The 19,878-nt window shown below is 38.7% G+C and overlaps 1 protein-coding gene across 1 annotated transcript in view; it reads right to left on the reverse strand.

The window, feature by feature from the left end:
- Positions 1-13,332, reverse strand: part of TMCO1 (transmembrane and coiled-coil domains 1) — a 488,674-nt gene extending 475,342 nt beyond the window's left edge. Inside the window, exon 1 of the mRNA XM_044085738.1 lies at positions 13,149-13,332. Within this exon, the coding sequence (XP_043941673.1) occupies positions 13,149-13,218 (70 nt within the window). The 5' untranslated portion in view covers positions 13,219-13,332. The remainder of the gene's footprint in view (positions 1-13,148) is intronic.
- Positions 13,333-19,878: the final 6,546 nt, after the last annotated feature.

Raw genomic sequence — 19,878 nt, forward strand, 5'->3', positions numbered from 1 at the left:
ACATTAAAAGTATTCATTCAGTCCTGGAGAAGACAAGCCTCCCAATTTGATTATCCATATTATTTAATAGCCGATGCCAACCTGATTATTATTTCTGTTGCCCTGTATTCAATCAATAACTGTAAATCTAAACATGGCTTTTTGGTGTTTCTCTGTATGTTTGTATATGTTCCAAAGACCTGCATCTGGAGCATTTCTCCCCGGGCCTCCGCTGAAAACAGGCTCTGTGGAACCTAGTCGGACTTTCCCGGTCAACAAATGTTAAAAAAATAAAAACGTATAAAGCATTTGTTGGTTTCTTTAATCTGATGTCACTTAGATGCTCTGATATTCTGAATTCGACACATCTAGATGTCTGTCCCACATAAGAAGCTGAACAGCTACAAGTAGCCATGTAAATAACCCATTCAGACTGACAATTAGCAAAAAAATGATATATTGAACACTTGTCCAGTGTTTTTACTAGTAAATTATTTGGTCTTCAGCATACTTTTACAATGGGTGCAGTGTCCGCATGAAAAGCAGCCCTTCAAGGGCCCACCTTCTAATGTTATTTGTGTTAGGTTGTTATCAATTTTATTCCCTTGTTTGTAGTGATTCATAAATGAACCAATGTTCTTGTCCCTCCTAAAAGAAAAGAAAAGTGGCATGTATCATCCAAGAGTGCACTAAGCTTAATATCAGCCAGTAAGATATTCCAATGCCTGAGGACACTGTTGATAAGGACATCTATATTTCTGCCATAGGTGGTGACTAATCTGATTTGGGAGTTATTATAGCAATAACCCACGCCTGGGTGTGGGTAATGCTGGATTTACCCATGGTTGGCGTGGTTTAGTCAAGAGGGCAAAGCCCAAGTGGCCAAACAAAGCCAACTGTGGGTAAATCCAGCATTACCCACACCCAGAAGTGGATTATTGCTATTATACAATGACATTATTTAAGAAAAAAATAATTACTTTTCTTAAACAATGGCATTGTATAATGCCTCCTTGCTGCCTTCCGCAGCTGTCTGGTATTCTGTGGCAGTTCTGATGTACTGCGCATGCGTATGCCTACGCAGTACATCAGAGCTGTAGGCAAAAGCAACAGAGAAAGCAAGATCTCGTTGCTTTTTACAAACTGTTTTTGCTATGTTAAATGGGTTTAACATAGTGAGACAGCTTTAAAAAAAGCAACGGAGAATCTCAGTTACTTTTTTTAAAGCTGTCTCTGTACGTTAAACCCATTTAACATAGCGAGACAGTTTTGAAAAAAAAAAAGAGTTATAGTAATGGAAATAGCCGGGCCACCGGACCTTTTTCCATTACTATAACTCTGATTTACAACGTGCACGCTGACCAATCAGCGTGCACATTTTTGAATATTAATTGGGGGGGGTTGTATAATTGGGGTTTAATCCCTATATTGAAGTAGACTTTCTCTGTTCTGGTTGGCGGCCCAACAGTTGCCTTGATAGATGTCCCCTATTTTGTAGCCCCTGTCATTAAATCTCCTAACCAAATCTGGCTCATATGCATGGTAAGTGTCAGCAACCGAACAGATCCGCTTCAGGCATATGAATTGTGACTTTGGAATGTTTCTGCATATATGAGGAGGATGAAAGCTGGTGGCATGAAGCAAGGGGTTATTACTGGGGGTATTTATGATAAACCTCAGATGTCAATGTATGGTCAGCATTCCTAATTACCAATACATCCAAAAAGGTAATTCTAGCAGTATTGATCGTGACAGTAAAGTGGATCCCTCATTTATTTTCATTCTAGGCAATAAACTCCTTGAGATATACGATATCAGACCTCCATACCAACCAGCAATCATCCAAATATCTCCTCCATATGTCGATCTATGTAAATGTTATGGGTCCTATCGTAAATTATCTGTTCTTCGATGTAGGCCATAAAGAGATCAGCATATACTGGAGAAAATGAAGCCCCCATTGCAGTCCCTTTGCTAGGTAAATAACAGTAGTTCTCGTAATATATGACATTTTTGGTTAATACATTCTCGGCTAAGCAGAGCAAAAATGTATTAAAGCCAGGTGGATATAGTTCAGTCTTGAATAACCAATGTTCCAAGGACTCCAAGCCTGTCCAATGGAGAATATTCGTATATAATGCAGAAACATCCAAAATGCACATGTACCACCCTGCTTCCAACTGCATGTCTGATACAACACGTAGAAACTCTGTGGTATCTTGTATTCTTGCTCGGACATATTTGAGCAATGGTTTAAGGTGTAATGTCAAGAACTGTGATAGTGGTTCTGTAATTGAACCTTTGCCCGAGACAATGGGTCTGACAGATATACAGGCATAAATAGAATTACGATCAAAGTATAGGGATTTTAGGTATGTGTTGTGGTTTTTGGATTCTATTCAGTCTAACCAATAACAATAGTATTTAGATCTGTCCTGGCAATCCACAGATCATCTAACAACCGAACCAAATATTTTTATGCTTTCAGGTGATTTTCTTAATTTATGTGGAGTTAATTGTTTTTTCTTATTAGTTTAATTAAACAGATGATATATGGATACCCATCAATATTTCTGTAACAATCATATAATTGATATATTCTGGACATTTTTTGTATGGTATTAGATGGCAATTTTGGAACCAGATTGGATATTACTTATAGGACTTAGCACGGCAGGAGTTTCGTTCCAATTGCAGGGGCTAATATTGTCCTATATATATATATATATAGTTCTTCATGATCTTGAGGAACCCGTGTGGACATAGCACTGCATTTAAATTAAGAGGAAGACAACCTTGTGCAGGAGCTATTATTGTTCATGATTCTGAATATATTATTTTGCTTTATATATTACAGCAGGGGCTATTATTGTCCTCGGTCTTTATATTATGTAGTGAAGTGTTGTGTATATGAAAACATATTTTCTCTCTGACTGAGGGCTTAGCACTGTTTATAATATAATTTTGGTATCAGGCATATCTCCATGCTGTTCCAGCTTGCCACTCAATATCACAAACAAGCAAATTGGAATATTATATATAAGAACTTTTCTTACAATAAATTATTTATTGGTCCAGTCTATAATGGAAATTACAGACTTATTGAAAGGCCTATCATCTGACAGAGATGATCTGGCAGTGCTTGGTCTTTCCAATCAGGGTGAACATAATGGTAAAGAAGCTATTTTGACAGCAAACAAATGCGAGGTCGAGCTTCATAAATTGAACCAATGTGTGGCATGCCAAACTTTTTAAGGCTTATTTAGCAAAAGATATATCACCTAGAGGCCTGAGATTCCACACACAACCTCTTGTTCCTGATGCGGACTCTATCTTGTTAGAACAATGGGCTGTAGCCCAGCATAAACCATCAATGGAATTTGTTAGGATTATTGACAAAAATATTTCAGAAATCACAGATGTGTACTAAAAGTGTTAAATTTGAGAGGCAGCAGGGTTACCAAAACAACTTGAAGAAACTAGGATAAGATCTCTTAACCTTAGAGCAAACACTTAAGGAAAAGAAAATGAGAAAGTTCCATCGAGACCTCACCGATTATGAGGGTGGGCACCCCTTTTTGACTAACAAACATGTTAGATTTGAAACTTCCAATAGGAAGTTAGTGAAAAGAAAAAAGACCCCGTTCCATCTTCAAGAAATCTAATTCATCCAATTGCGATGAATCAGGGGATGAATCTTCCTCAGCCTTAGAGTCCAATACACAACATGCTTCAGATTCACCAGTATCCAAGAGAAAGAATTCCTCCACCCCTTTAGGGTTAAGCAAAAGCAGGGGGGGGGACGGGACACAGGGGTGGACAGTATGGAAGCTCATAGTACAGAAGTAAATAATGCATTAAACATCTCGTCCACTGAAGTCTCCCATACATGTGAAACTATAATTTCATACCTGGTTTCTTGGTTCCTGAAGATAAGTTTCTGATTTTTGTAGACTACGTAACCTGAAATTATTTTTTCAAACAGCACCCGACTTAGAATCACATTTAGGTTTCAGATATCATAATCAAATTTCATTCCACCCATGCATCCGAATGTTTCCATGTTTTACAATTCCATTCTCAAAGATCTACATTTTAATTACAGGGAAACTCGTGTAAGGCATAACAATCTGTCCAGGAAAGAAATGGACATTATACATGAATTGGCAGCGAACAAAGAACTGGTAATATTGTCAGCAGACAAAGTTGGTGCAATAGTGGTACAGGATTGGTCTTTTTACATTTCAGAAGCTATGAGACAACTCTCTGACAAATCGGTATTACACACATATGGTATTGGACCCTACATTTGGTTTCAAGAGACAAATAGACGATTTTTTGCATTCTGCCAGGGAGGAGGGGATTATAACAGACAATATTGTTCACCATCTCACAGTTACTGACCCCTGTAGTCAGTACATATATTTCTTACCCAAAATTCACAAAAATTTACAAAACCCTCCAGGCAGACCCATTGTCTCAGACAAAGGTTCAATTACCGAACCACTATCACAGTTCTTGACATTACATCTTAAACCATTGCTCAAATGTGTCAGAGCAAGAATACAAGATACCACAGAGTTTCTACATGTTATAGACAACCAGTTGGAAGCAGGGTGGTACATGTGCGCTTTGGATGTTTCTGCATTATATACGAACATTCCCCATTGGGCAGGCTTGGAGGCCTTGGAACATTGGTTATTAAAGTCTGAACTATATCCACCTGGCTTACATTTTTGCTCTGCTTAGCATGTATTAACCAAAAATGTCATATATTACGAGAACAACTGTTATTTACAGATCAAAGGGACAACAATGGGAGCTTTGTTTGCTCCAATATATGCTGATCTCTTTATGGCCTACGTCGAAGAACAGATCATTTATGATAGGACCCATAACATTTACATAGATGAGATCGACATATGGAAGAGATATTTGGATGATTGCTGGTTGGTACGGAGGTCTGATTGTTACATATTTGAATGAGAATAAGTGGGGGATCCAGTTTACGATCACGTTCGATACTGATAGAATTACCTTTTTGGATGTATTAGTAATTAGGAATGCTGACCATACATTGACATCTGAGGTCTATTGTAAATACCTCCAGTATATCCCCTTGCTTCATGCCACCAGCTTTCATTCTTCTCATACATGCAAAAACATTCCAAAGTCACAATTCTTATGCCTGAAGTGGATCTGTTCAGATGCTGACACTTACCATACGAGTCAGATTTGGTTAGGAGATTTAATGACAGGGGCTACAAAATAGGGGACATCTATCAAGGCAAATGTTGGGCCGCCAACCAGAACAGAGAAAGTCTACTTCAATGCAGGGATAAAACCCCAAATAATAACTCCCAAATCAGATTAGTCAACACCTATGGTGGGAACATAGATGTCCTTATCAACAATGTCCGCAGGCATTGGAATATCATACTGGTAGATATTAAGCTTAGTGCGCTCTTGGATGATACATGCCACTTTTCTTTTAGGTGGGCCAAGAACATTGGTTAATTTATGAATCACTACAAACAAGGGAATAAAACTGATAACAGCCTAACACAAATAACATTAGAAGGTGGGCCCTTGAAGGGCTGCTTTCCATGCAGACACTGCACCCACTGTAAAAGTATGCTGAAGACTAAAGAATTTACTAGTAAAAACACTGGACAAGTGTTCAATATATCTTTTTTTTTTTTTGCTAATTGTCAGTCTGAATGGGTTATTTACATGGCTACTTGTAGCTGTTCAGCTTTTTATGTGGTTCAGACATCTAGATGTTTCAAATTCAGAATATCAGAACATCTAAGTGACATCAGATTAAAGAAACCAACAAATGCTTTATACAAACATACAGAGAAACACCCAAAAGCCATGTTTAGATTTACAGTTATTGATAGAATACAGGGCAACAGAAATAATAAATCAGGTTGTTATCAGCTATTAAATAATATGGAGAAAAAATGGATAATCAAATTGGGTGCCTTGTTTTCTCCAGGACTGAATGAATACTTTTAATATGTTTAATGAATTGGTGCAATTTACCTAAAGTAACCTCTGGTGGGGCTATACAATAAACAGGTGCTAGTTTGCTTTGTGGATTTAATGCACTGAAGAAGGCTGGATTAGATAGCCGAAACCGGTCTGCACTATTTTTGTTTTATATGTTCTCCTATACTTAAATAAAACTACTATAGTCACTGTTTGCTGGCTCTACTAACTTTTTCGTTTAGCCCAGAAACAAACCATCATGTGGACATCCAAAATTAAACAGGATATACAACAAAAGGAAAATTATATGGCAAAAATCAGGAAGAGCAATTCCATAAAGAAAAAAGCTTTCTTATCAAACTAAATAGGCAAAACTCTCTCAAACTAAATAGGCAACTAAGAGGGCTAATTAGATCAACCAAAACCAACTTTGAGGTTAATTCAGCCTCCCAGGTGAAAGATATCCACTTCTTCAGCTATGTCAGAGACACCAGAGACAGCACACAGCAATGTGGTGAACTGGTGGTTAATGGTGCCACATTCAGAGCCTGGAGATAGAGCAAACCTGTTAGTGGACAAATTAATTTCTAGTTTTACTCCCTCTCACTCCAACCATCCACAAATACCCTCAAACATAGCCCCTCCTATTATAACTAGAGATCATCCACTGGCAGCACTTGTTAAAGCCAAGAACACAGCCTCGATGGGCCCTGATAACATCTCAGGATGCCTCCTGAATAGTCTAAAATATGATTTATCAAGACCCCTGGAGTCATTATTTAACAACAGCCTTAAAATAGGCTTTGTGCCATGTGAACGGAGGACTGAGACTGTCATCCCCCCTCATAAGGGAGGTCCTTCAATAGATCCTGCAAACTACAGACCAATTAGTCTGACTAGTTCTATTTGCAAAGCCATGCAAAAAATTATCATGGAAATTATTAACAAGGACATAGGAGACCTCCAGACAGTGGATCTATCCCTGTTTGGCTTTGCCAGAGGAAGGTCATGCTTACTGAATCTGGTGGACTTCTTTGAAAAAGGTCACCAAGACAATGAATGAGGAGGAAAATGGTGCATACGGCTACCTAGATCTGGCTAAAGCATTTGATAAAAAACACCCCACTCTGCCATTGTCAACAAACATATGGAACAAGGTATAAATCCCTTTACAACATGCTGGATAGCAACCTGGCTCACTAATACGATCCAGGAGGTTAAAAATCTGTGAGGCCACATCCACAGAGAGGCTGGGTACCAGTGATGTCCTCCAGGGCAGTGTGCTAGACCCACTTCTCATCTGTCAAAGGCCTCTGGCTAATCAAGTTTGCAGATGGTTGCAAACTGGGAGCAGTCACTGAATCCAGCCAAGATGAGAACAGCCTTCAGGAAGGTCCAATATAGACAAACACTGGGTGCCAAAGCCATGGCTTAAAACTCAGTACTAAAATGCATTTTAGTACCTTTTAGAAAGTCTGCCACCCTAAGTAATTGCATCATCAATAACACACCCTTAAAAGTTGATTCAATAATCAGGGATCTGGGAACTCATGTGGATAGTACAAACGTGTCCAAGGTAGTAAGAAAATCCTTCTATGTTTCTCAACTTAGAAGCAATGGCATGGCATCAATCGGGCATCATCAGATCCATCATAGAATACAATGCTTCTCTTGGTATGTACCTGACCAGACACATGCCACAAATGAACACCCACAAAAGCTCCTTACAAAAATAATACAGGAAGTAAACACAATGCTGACTGCATAAAAGACCCATCTCTTCACTCTATATCATACAAACTTCTGAAGGGTGATCTTTGCCTGACATACTAGACATCCCTGGACCCTGTTTTGATGAACCTTTTCCACATTAGCAAAACAAAATCAGAACTACTAGATTTAAAAGACCTAAATTTTGCTTGTGATATAAATCCGAGAAGTTGGAGAGAGAGATATGGTTCTCAGAGAATTCACATTCTATGGAACAGGCTCCCCATCCATGTGAAGCAGAATCCCTCACTATCCCTATTTAAGCACAACTTGGACCAATGGATGGGTAATTGGAAATTCAACCCTGGTCTGGCACCTATATTTCTGATGGAGAGAGGCACTCAGTAAATCATCCCTATATAAATCAAAATTTGTGGGTCACATTTGGGTTGCATGGTTAGGCTTAAAAGGGCCCAAGTGTTCACATCTATGAACATTTGGGTTCAATGCACTAGAGTGCAACATGGGACAATGAACTGCTACTAACCTATACATTGCCAATTCTGGTACAACTGCATACTGCACACAGTGAAAACTATTTTGAATCCTGTCAGCTCTGTTGTGAAACTGGAGAACGGGGGCACAGGAGCAATGATGCATAGTTTGGTTTACAGGAGGGAATCGATGGCAGTGATATAGTAGACAATGGCTTCCTACCAGGACTGGGAAGGACACAGCATACTGATCATGCTTGGGAGAGCCCCCAGGTCTCTCAATCCCAATCAAACAAACCCAATGATCCTTTACATGGGGTTACTCTGCAGTTCTTGTATTGCTAAAATAAGGAACTGGTGCTGAAATTGGCCCCAAAACAGATGCAAATGTAGTATAGACAGTGATGACTCTGCAGGTGTAATTACAAAACAAGCTATAAACATCAAAAAAATTATTCTTAGTCTAAACAAAATACCTTAATTAGCAGGGCCAAACTTTTCTGGAACAAAGATAACCCTCAAATGGCTGAGACAATGTTCTTCAAATGCTAACTCGTCCTTATGCAACCACTTAGACTTCCTAAAAGGATGCACTATTATCCCAACCATACAAGACACTACACTGCACAGTCCATGTAATATTCCTTCTCCACATCCACTCATCACCCCACTGACTTTAAAATAACTACAACAAAAGGATTCAAATCACTCTTTGAACAAGCCTCTATAGATGCCCCAATAGGCACAAGCATAACCTACATCTTTGGCTTATATGCCACTAGAAAGATTTTCTTACTTATGCCTCACACAAAATATTATACCAAATACCTGAAAAATCTGCCTTAGTTAAACCACCAAACAAGCCAAGCCCACCAACACTTCCATCCCATCTCCATTATACCTACCTTAAGCAAACTGCCTGAGAAATTAATATACATCCAGACAGTCAATCAATATAAGCTGCTTTCATAGGTTTGAACAAACAACATGGCTTCTGGACAAAAAGGAGCACTAAGACTGTGACCTGGCCAGATACAAATGAAATATTAAACAATATGGAGCTATAATAATAATAATAATAATAATATAATAATAAGCTGCTTTCATAGATTCGAACAAACAACATGGCTTCTGGACAAAAAGGAGCACTAAGACTGTGACCTGGCCAGATACAAATGAAATATTAAACAATATGGACAAAAGTCTTCATACGGGTGCAATTTGTATAGGCCTAATCAAAGCCTTTGATCTTGTCGACCACTCCTTACTCATATCCAACGTTCCATAGCTAATCATCAGCCCAAGTGCATGCATATGGTTTCATGACTACCTCTCAAGATTTGAGACTTCTCAGTAAAAACCTTAATCTCCACTCCACAAAAAGCTCCATAACTCAAAGTTACTCCACAAGGAAAAAATTGTATTTTTTTTTATCCCATTTCTGACAAATTTCCCTACAATCGTTCTCAGCTAAAATACTGCTGTATGCAGATGATATGATGCTCTCTCACTCGAATAACAAGCTCTCCATCCTTGAGTGTCAATTACAAACCCTCTAGAACTCATTCTCTAACTGGATAAACAACAAGAAGCTACTTAACAGTTCCAAAACCAAATGTATGATCTTTGTTACCAAATCCAAACTAACCAAAGTCCATACACATCAGGTTGGTAGACACATTCATTGAAAATGTCCCCTCCCTTGAAATATCTAGGAATCTGGATGGACACATTCTTCACATTCCAGATTCACATACATAATATCAGAAAGGAAATAAATACCTCCCAGTCTGGGACAAGAAAATTTCCCATTTCATGGTCTACTCAGCAAGAGACACAATCATGTAAAATTGTAAATATATTGTACATTTGTATTGGAAATTTTCTATACATTTTATGTAATTATTATTAACATACTCATCTGTAATTTACTGAAATTTCTGTGCTTAACTTTAACTTCAGGTTACTTCACTGTACTGCTTTACATACTTGATTGTATTTCTGTCTTTTTCCTCAAGAGACAGGAAATTGATCCACTTGGATGAGAACTCCCAGGTAAACAAATAAACCAAGATAAATAATGTATTCTATTAATACGGATGCTCAAACAGAGCATACATTCTTCTTATGTATGGTATTCTTAGGTATACAGCAAAACCTTGCACATGGCACTAGGATCAGCCTTATATAACTAGCCATCTTTCTGAGTATACAAATAGTGACAAACACTTGCCACACTGTTTGAAGAGGGGATGCAGCTAAGTTTACAGTCACAACACTCAAGTGTATGGAATTTAGTGACATCACATCAGGAAGAAAAATCTTTCTGCAGTATGCATACAGCACTACAGCTGCTTTTATTCTATCGGTTCAAACCCATGACTAAAACCTCAGAACAGATATATTTCCCTATACTCAGTGAACAGACATCTCTGCCTATACACTCACAGGTCCATAAATTAGTACCAGGCTAACTGCCCTTGTGGACCATTTAAGCCTAGCTAATTGTCCCATGTGAGAATCAAACCTTGCACCTCGTGTCTGCAAGGTAAACACCTTAACCATTATGCCAACCTTCCATCCTTATATAAATATTGCCAGTGCCTTAACATACTGCTCATAAATAACATGCAGATATTTTTATAGTCAAAAGGGTTTATGTGTATGGGATGAAGTGGCAGTACATCAGGAAACAACCAAGGACAGACTGATCACACTGTCAGGAAAAATACAGAGACTAAATAAGGAAGTCAGAACTGTACTGATGGACACTGGGTTATATGTGAACTTACTAACTGCTTCTTCATGAGGGGCTCCACACAGTTCCAGAGATCCTTCTACATACTTATCCTTTTTTGCTTGTGTTAAATACCTTCAACTTAGCATATTGTAACACAAATGCTTCTTCCTTGAGGATACTTTCAGTTGTGATGGCGCAAAGATAAAATGTGATTACACTCATGAGATAACAGTGATTCCAAAACATATCAATTTCCAGTGGAATGAAACCTACTAGTCTTCTTTATGGCTGGAAGGTCCAGCAGATAAGGCTAACCCCTTTCCAGACTTTAGTGGCCCCGTGGTTGTCAATAGCTATTATTTGGGGGCGAGGTTTCTTAAAAAGTCTGTAAGCTGCTCGAGTCGACGAGTACTCATGTTGCTACTACTACAAGTGGCACTTATAAACCATTATCTGCAGCGGACAAGTATGCAGAGTGACAAACATGTTTGCTATATTATTCAACTAAAGAAGTTGATAAAGCCTCGTATACAGAGACTTATGAATTGTGGGGAAGATGAAATACACATTCTGCACAGCAGGTGTAGACCTGCAATGCTTTTTGTAACCACAAGCAAGCAGGGCTAACCTGCTGCTTTATAGGAAAACACTGCGCAATCCTCTCTGAAACTCAATAATAAAGGCAGTATGTGGGTATCGAGGAAAGGCTGCCTTTTGCATTCTTATTAAAGTATGCAGGCACAAAGATATCAGTGCCTTTGGACCTAGGCGGTCATGGGATTGTCAAACTCTTTGCAAAGTTCAGCAAGGTATAGGCTACTTTATGTGCGACTGATTAGTCTATTACTAAGATTGCAGTCATGGCACTGTCAAACTCTTTGCAAAGTTCAGCGAAGTATAGGCCACTTTATGTGCGACTGATTAATCTATTACTAAGATTTTTTTTTTTTTGGGGGGGGGGGGGTAGCCAAGTCCCAATGTCTGCTTTATAAACTTTTGGATTTGGCGTTTTTCCCCTCATCTATATATATATTGCTACCCTATTTGTACACAATACTTATTACACTCAGTATGTAAAGCTTCCACATTCAGCATCAGCAAAACAAAAACTGCACTCCAAATTGTGATACACAAGTACGAACTGCCCTGGCATATTATACATCTTAAAACTAAATGGTTTTAATTTCAGATAATGTAAATATTTCAAAGGCTGACATCATTAAAAAATCATTCTAAATACTTAATTATCAGCACATTAGTGAAGCTGCTTTTCTTAGTACACATTACAATAGGGCTACTGTTAATGAGCTATTTCCTATTGTACACAGTTTGATTCCGGTTTCAGGTGACTGGGAATCTGGGCTACGCCGATTAATGGTCATCTGTACTGCATACCTAATAACCACCTAGTTTACATAAAAAGAATTAAGTGCTTATCAAAATTGTTTGCATTACATTTTCAAGTATACACAATCCCGCACTAAAAAACGCTATCCATGTAAAGAAAACGCAATTCATATAATACAGCTGTTGGTAAAGAAACAGTCTCTTACTATACATGCTACTTGCTTGGTTAATAAAATAAAGACACTTGTGCCTCTTTTGGAAGACAGGATCTCCGTTTCAGGAGAGTAGGCAAAGAATACAACTCCTTAGCTCCCAACCCACCTCCTCATTTGATCAAGTGAAGTGTCCGCCAGTTTAACAAATGTTTGCATGACTTTCCCCTCTGAAAATATAACTTAATGATTTCAATCTGTGAAACTCTTACTGGATGCATTAACAGCTGTAAATGTGGATATAGTATGACCTAAAAAAGCCGTGGTTTCTCCAAGTAATGTATAGAAAATTGTCTCAGAGTACAAAGCTACATCCTTGCTCTGTAAAACGGACTTGTAATAAAATATGCTATGCAAATGTGAAACCTCCATTAACTAGTTTAAGTATTCATAAGATACCAACGTAGGAGTACTCTTCACTGCATTATGCAGAGTGACTTACCAAATGTTGACACGTTGTCTCTTCTATGGACAAACAAATAAGGCACCTAGAATAAATAGTACGTAAACAAAGGCAAATAAGACAATTCGTTTACACGTAAAGGACGTCTCCTTTGACTTATTACAGAAAGCACACAGCACATAATTATAAAACAAACTGTATTTTATTCCTAAACTTAGCTTCCCCCCACCCTTCGCCACAGTTGTTAACACAAATAAAAATAGTACTACCTTCTGCTAAAAGTGCAGTGCATATCGATATGAATACAATGAGAAGTGTGTCTGCAAACATAGTACTCATCTTGCCAATTTTCCCAAAACTACGGTATAAGACAAATGCCCAGGGTCGCCCTGTTAAGTACTAGGGTCATTCCTAAGGAGAGAACGAAAAGACTCTGACATCGATTAATCAGTCTAACCGCTGTGCTAACGCCATCCTATAAGGCCAGCCATACTAGACGACGTTAACTTCAAAACCCCTCCTTTCATCAGTCAAAAGTAGTGTATCTGAAAGTTAGCATAAGTTTTAGATTAGGTAGGATGAGGATCCTTGTTATAGTGCTACTCATATCTTGATTATTAATGTAGGTAAAGCATTTGTTTTCTGGTGCGTGTCTTTTTTAAAAAGCGTTTGCTACCATTTATGTTTTATGTGACTAAAACGTTATGATTGAGTATGCTTAACTAATACGTACTGACTGGAGGCGTCTTGAAGCTGCCCAAAGACGTCTCAACAACGTCTAAGTCAGCACTGGAATCTGGCAGTATTTACCGGTAGCATACGTGTTGGTGACTTAGGGTATTCATCTATTCATTTTCTGGGCGGTGATGGTAAGCGTGATTCACTGACTCATACCCTGACAAGTTACGTGGATGAATGACCAAGAAACATACACGTACCTTCTTAAACGCTCAGAGGGGGCTTAATGGGTTTACGGGACAGACCGTACTGCAGGCCTGGACTTGGCATTTTGACAAAAATAAAAGAGCATTTTTGTAGAATTTCAGTTATATGTTGTTTCATATAATCTTTACACGTTTCAGAAAAATCAATCATTACCGGACGGGAGTTCCGCTGTGGCGACCCCTAAAAAGCAGAAAGAAGAACAAGACTCAACAAGATTGATGTAGTTTTACTTTGTGAAACATGGTTAAAGAACAATGACTGAAAACCAGTTCTGTCAGGGTATAAATGTTTTTACTGTAATAGACATTCTAACAAAAAAGCAGGTGGAGGTGTTATGATAGGCATTAAAGATAGTTATGAAACTTGTGATTATTACATGTTATAATACCAGTACTATAGACTGTGTAACTGTGACAATAAAGACAACCTGGAACATATAACAATTGTTGGAGTGTACAGACCACCAAAGTCAAATGCAGATGACCTGGAGGAATTCATATATTTCTTAAATGAAACACAGGAGGGAAGAATAATATTAGCTGGGGACTTAATTATTCACAGAGTATATTCAGGAACAACAAATGCTTCAGATTGTAAAAAAAATTGACCATGGGACGGAATATACTAGATATTGTTTGTGTTCCTAAAGAAATTACTGTAACTTTAAGTCAAGTTTTACCACCATTGATGTGCAGTGAATAATGGGGTCATACAGATTAATTTGTTGCTAGATAATTCTGCCAAATTGAAATCTAAGACAATGCAGAGAAGGTTAATTACAGATGATAGGGAAACAAAAAAGTTGCTAAAAAAAACTAACTGGAGTGAGGTGTTCAGTGGAAAAACTGCAGATGGAATGTGGAAAGTTTTGAGAATGCAAAAAGTCAAAAACATGTTTTAACATCAGGATCTAGGCACGTAACATCAGGGGGGTATATTTCCATAAGAACAAGATGCCTGATTAAGGTGAGAGGCAAAAAATATAAGAAATGGAAGAGAGGTCGAACTACAACTTTGAAAACTGAAATAAACGAGCTGGACAAACAGATTAAGCATAGTGTTAGACACGATCAAGAAAAAGTTGAAGAAAATTTATATAAAGATATTGAGCATAATATGAAACCTTTTTATAGATACATAAGATGTGGAATGAGTAAAGATACACAAATTGATAAACTGTGTGCAGATTCTAAAATGTATTCTCAGACGCAACAGATTATAAATATATTTACAAAATCTTATGCAAAACAGTTTGGCATCACAAAAGGGGTGGTAAGTTGTCCTAGTGACATCCAGGTAACCCCAGATACTGGAATCAAATTAGATTATATTGAAAAAGAACTGTGTAAACTGGATCCAAACAAAGCGCAGAGAGGAGACGGAATAAGTAACAATGATTTGAGAACACTTAAGCAATAATTTACACTGCCATTACATCTGTTATTCACTAGGTCATATAAATATGGGGAGATTCCTCAAGATTGGAGACATGCACTTATTAAACCTGTCTTTAAGGGAAAGGGGAGTAGAACAAACCCAGAATCATATAGACCCTTAAGTCTACTTTCATGTTGTGGAAAAATAATGGAGAAGGTAATACTGGATAAGTTATTGTCAGAACTGGATAGGCTGGGAGTTGAAACCATATATCAGCATGCATATGTTGAAAATAGATCTATTACCACTTGTAACATGATGTTCTATAACCATATAAAAACAGCTATGAATGAAAAATTGTGATGTGATTTATATAGATTTAACCAGCATTTGACAGGATCATGCACATAACACTGATCAATAAATTAGTACAACTAGGTATTGATGTACTGTTGATAACATGGATAGCTGCATGGCTTACAAATAGGACATGGCAAGTATCACACACCAACTGGACAGGTGAAATTCTTGGTTACAGTCAAGGTGTCCCATGGGGCTCTGTACTAGGCCCTTACTTGTTTAGATTGTATCTTTCAGATCTTACTTTTTCATCTGAGGTGTTCCACAGTCTATATGCTGACGACCTGAAATTGGGTAAATTGATTACAAGTGTTACAGATAAGGCATGTCTGCAAAATAATTTGACTAAATTGACAATTTGGGCACAGGAGAATAATATATTGATAAATACATCAAAAATTAAGCATATGAGATTTGGAAGACATAAAGTGAAAGGTGAATATTTAATATAGCACGCAGCGATTGAAACTGTAGACTCATTTAAGGACCTGGGTACATGGGTAGATTCAGCTATGAGTTTTTGTAATCATACCAACCAATTGGCTAATGATAGTTATAGAACTGTAGGTTGTATAAAAAGATTTATATGAAGTCATTGTTTGTTAGTTACATTAGACCCAAACTTGAGTATGGAATAACAATATGGAAACTCTATAGGAAAACAAGCATGAATAAACTGGAAAGAGTACAGCGGAAATATACAAAGGGCATCCATGGATGTGAAAATCTAAGTTATATCTGAACTTGTACAGCGTCTCTTACAGATATTTAAGAGGAGATCTTATTCAGGTATATAAGGCATTTAGGGACAACTACCTCTGGGAATGTTTGGGGTTATCAAAAAGTACTAGAGAATCGTCAGATAACCTATGCAGAAGATTCTATAGGAATGAGTAGTGTACTAATTGGTTCTCTGACAGTATATGTGATGCTTGGAACAGACTACCAAATTACATTAAAGCAAGTATTAGTTTAGATATTTTTAAGAACAGCCTGGACATTTATAATGGAACAAGTGTTTTGGCATATTGGCAAGCTAGAACGGCTTTAATACTTGTGTTTGAAACATTTGTATGTATGTATGTAAGACTCGTTGTTTCCTGTAGCTATTAAAGGAAACGGAACATGTTTGTTATACAACATGAGGACATTTGTAATTTTTCCTGTACTTGTTTTGGCTGCTCCCGTTAGGGGTCGCCACAACGGATCATCTGTTTCCATTTTTTTCCTGTCATCTGCATCTTGCTCTGTCACACCAACCACCTGCATGTTTTCTCTCACCACATCCATAAACCTTATCTTAGGCCTTCCTCTTTTCTTGTAACCTGGCAGCTTCATCCTTAGCATCTTTTTCCTAATATACTCTGCATCCCTCCTCAGCATATGTCCAAACCAACATAATCTTGCCTCTCTGGCTTTGTCTCCAAACCTTCCAACCTGGGCTGACCCTCTAATATATTTATTCCTAATCCTGTCCACCCTTGTCACACCCAGTGCAAATTTTAACATCTTTAACTCTGCCACGTCCAGCTCTGACTCCTGCCTTTTTGTCAATGCCACTGTCTCCAACCCATATAACATAGCTGGTCTCACTACCCTCTTGTAGACCTTCCCTTTCATTCTTACTGGTACTCTCCTGTCACAAATCACTCCTGACACTCCTCCACCCACTCCATCCTACCTGTGCTCTCTTCACCTCTTCCACACTTGCCATTACTCTGCCTGTTGATCCCAAGTATTTAAACTCGTCCACCTTCGCCACCTCTACTCCATGCATCCTCACCATTCCTCTATCCTCCCTCTCATTCACACACATATATTCTTAGTCCTGCTGACCTTCATTCCTCTTCTCTCTAGACCATATCTCCACCTTTCCAGGGTCTCCTCCACCTGTTCCCCACTCTCACTACAGATCACAATGTCATCTGCAAACATCATAGTCCACGGGGACTCCTGTCTGATCTCATCTGTCAACCTGTCCATCACCATTGCAAATAAGAAAGGGCTTAGAGCTGATCCTTGATGTAATCCCACTTCCACCTTAAATGCATCCGTCACTCTCAGTGCAGACCTCACCACTGTCACACTACTCTTGTACATGTCCTGTAACACTTACATACTTCTCTGACACTCCCGACTTCCTCATACAATACCACAACTCGTCTCTAGGCACCCTGTCATATGCTTTCTCTAAGTCCGCAAAGACACAATGCAACTCCTTCTGACCTTCTCTGTACTTCTCCATCAACACTCTCAGAGCAAATATTGCATCTGTAGTGCTCTTTCCTGGCATAAAACCATACTGCTGATCACAAATTATCACCTCCCTTTTTAACCTAGCTTCCACTACTCTTTCCCATAACTTCATGCTGTGACTGATCAATTTAATCTCTCTGTAGTTACTACAGCTATGCACATCACCCTTATTCTTAAAAATTGGTACCAAAACACATTTTCTCCATTTCTCAGGCATCGTCTCACTTTCCAGGATTTCATTAAACAATCTAGTTAAAAACTGCACTGCCATTTCACCTAAACACATCCATGCTTCCACAGGTATGTCATCAGGACAAATAGCCTTTCCATTCTTCATCCTCTTCATAGCTATCCTTACTTCCTCCTTGCTAATCCAGTGCACTTCATGATTCACTATCCGCACATCATCCAACCTTCTCTCCCTCTCATTCTCTTCATTTATCAGCCCCTCAAAGTACTCTTTCCATCTGCTCAACTTACTCTCCTCGCTTGTGAGTACATTTCCCTCATTATCCTTTATCACCCTTACCTGCTGCACATCTTTACTAGCTCGGGCCCTCTGTCTAGCCAATCAGTACATGTCCTTTTCTCCCTCCTTAGTGTCCAACCTTTCATACATCTCTTCATACGCCTTATCTTTAGCCTTCGCCACCTCTCTCTTTGCCATGCACCTCATCTCATACTCCTGTCTACTTTCTTCATCTCTCTGATAATCACACTTCTTCGCCAGCCTCTTTCTCTGTATACACTCCTGTACTTCCTCATTCCACCACTAGGTTTCCTTGTCCTCCTTCCTCTGTCCAGATGTCACACCAAGCACCTTTCTAGCGTTTCCCTTACTAGCTCTGCTGTAATTACCCAACTATTCGGTAACTCTTCACTGCCACCCAGTGCCTGTCTTAACTCTTCCCTGAACTCTACCTCACAGTTACCCTTTTTCAATTTCCACCATTTGATCCTTGGTGCTGCCCTTATATTCCTCCTCCTCTTCTTGATCAACAATGTCATCCTACAAACCACCATCCAATGCTGCCTAGCTACACTTTCCCCTTCCACTACTTTACAGTCTCCAATCTCCTTCAGACTGACCCTTCTACATAAGATATAATCCACCTGTGTGCATTTTCCTCCACTCTTTTATGTCACCCTCTGCTCCACCCTCTTGTTAAAATATGTATTCACCACAGCCATATCAATCCTTTCGCAAAATCCACCACCATCTGACCTTCTGCATTCCTTTGCTTAGCACCATACCTACCCATCACTTCCTCATCCCCTCTGTTCCCTTCACCAGCATGCCCATTGAAATCTGCTCCAATCACCACTCTTTCACCTTTGGGTGCAGTCATCACCACTTCATCCAGCTCATTCCAAAAATTTTCTTTCTCATCCATCGCACACCCAACTTGTGGAGCATATGCATTAACAAAATTCATCATTACACCATCAATTTCCAGCTTCATAAACATCACTCTATCCGACACTCTTTTCACCTCCAAAACACTCTTAGCGTACTGTTCCTTCAGGATAACCCTTACGCCATTTCTCCTCCCATCCACACCATGATAAAACAATTTGAACCTGCCTTCGATACACCTAGCCTTGCTCCCCTTCCATCTGGTCTCTTGCACACACAATATACCAACCTTCCTTCTGTCCATCATATCAGCTAGCTCTCTCCCTATGCCAGTCATACTGCCAACAGTTTGTAATTTTTTCTAATTTTATTTTTTTTCAGGACAATAGGGATTGTCCCACATAAAGCGGGACTAGTGCTTACCCTACAGGCATATCAAAAAATAATGGAAGGACAAGGGTCCAAGATCAGGGATACTTTTTTTTGTTTTGTTTTTTAATATTACCCTAATTCATTTAGAAAGTTAATAGGATTACTCGTTTTACATCAGAATGCATTTTCTGAGTATAACTCTCAGCTCAAGAATCATGGACAAAGTGAGAGGGGAGGGTCAAATGCCCAAATTCAGGGATAATTTAAGTATGAAATTAAAACGATGGCTTTATTGACTGACTAATCCTCCACAGTTTACTAGAAAACCAAGA

This window comes from Protopterus annectens, chromosome 10.part0 (assembly GCF_019279795.1).
Source record: "Protopterus annectens isolate FY-2018-M chromosome 10.part0, PAN1.0, whole genome shotgun sequence".
Lineage (NCBI taxonomy): Eukaryota > Metazoa > Chordata > Ceratodontiformes > Protopteridae > Protopterus > Protopterus annectens.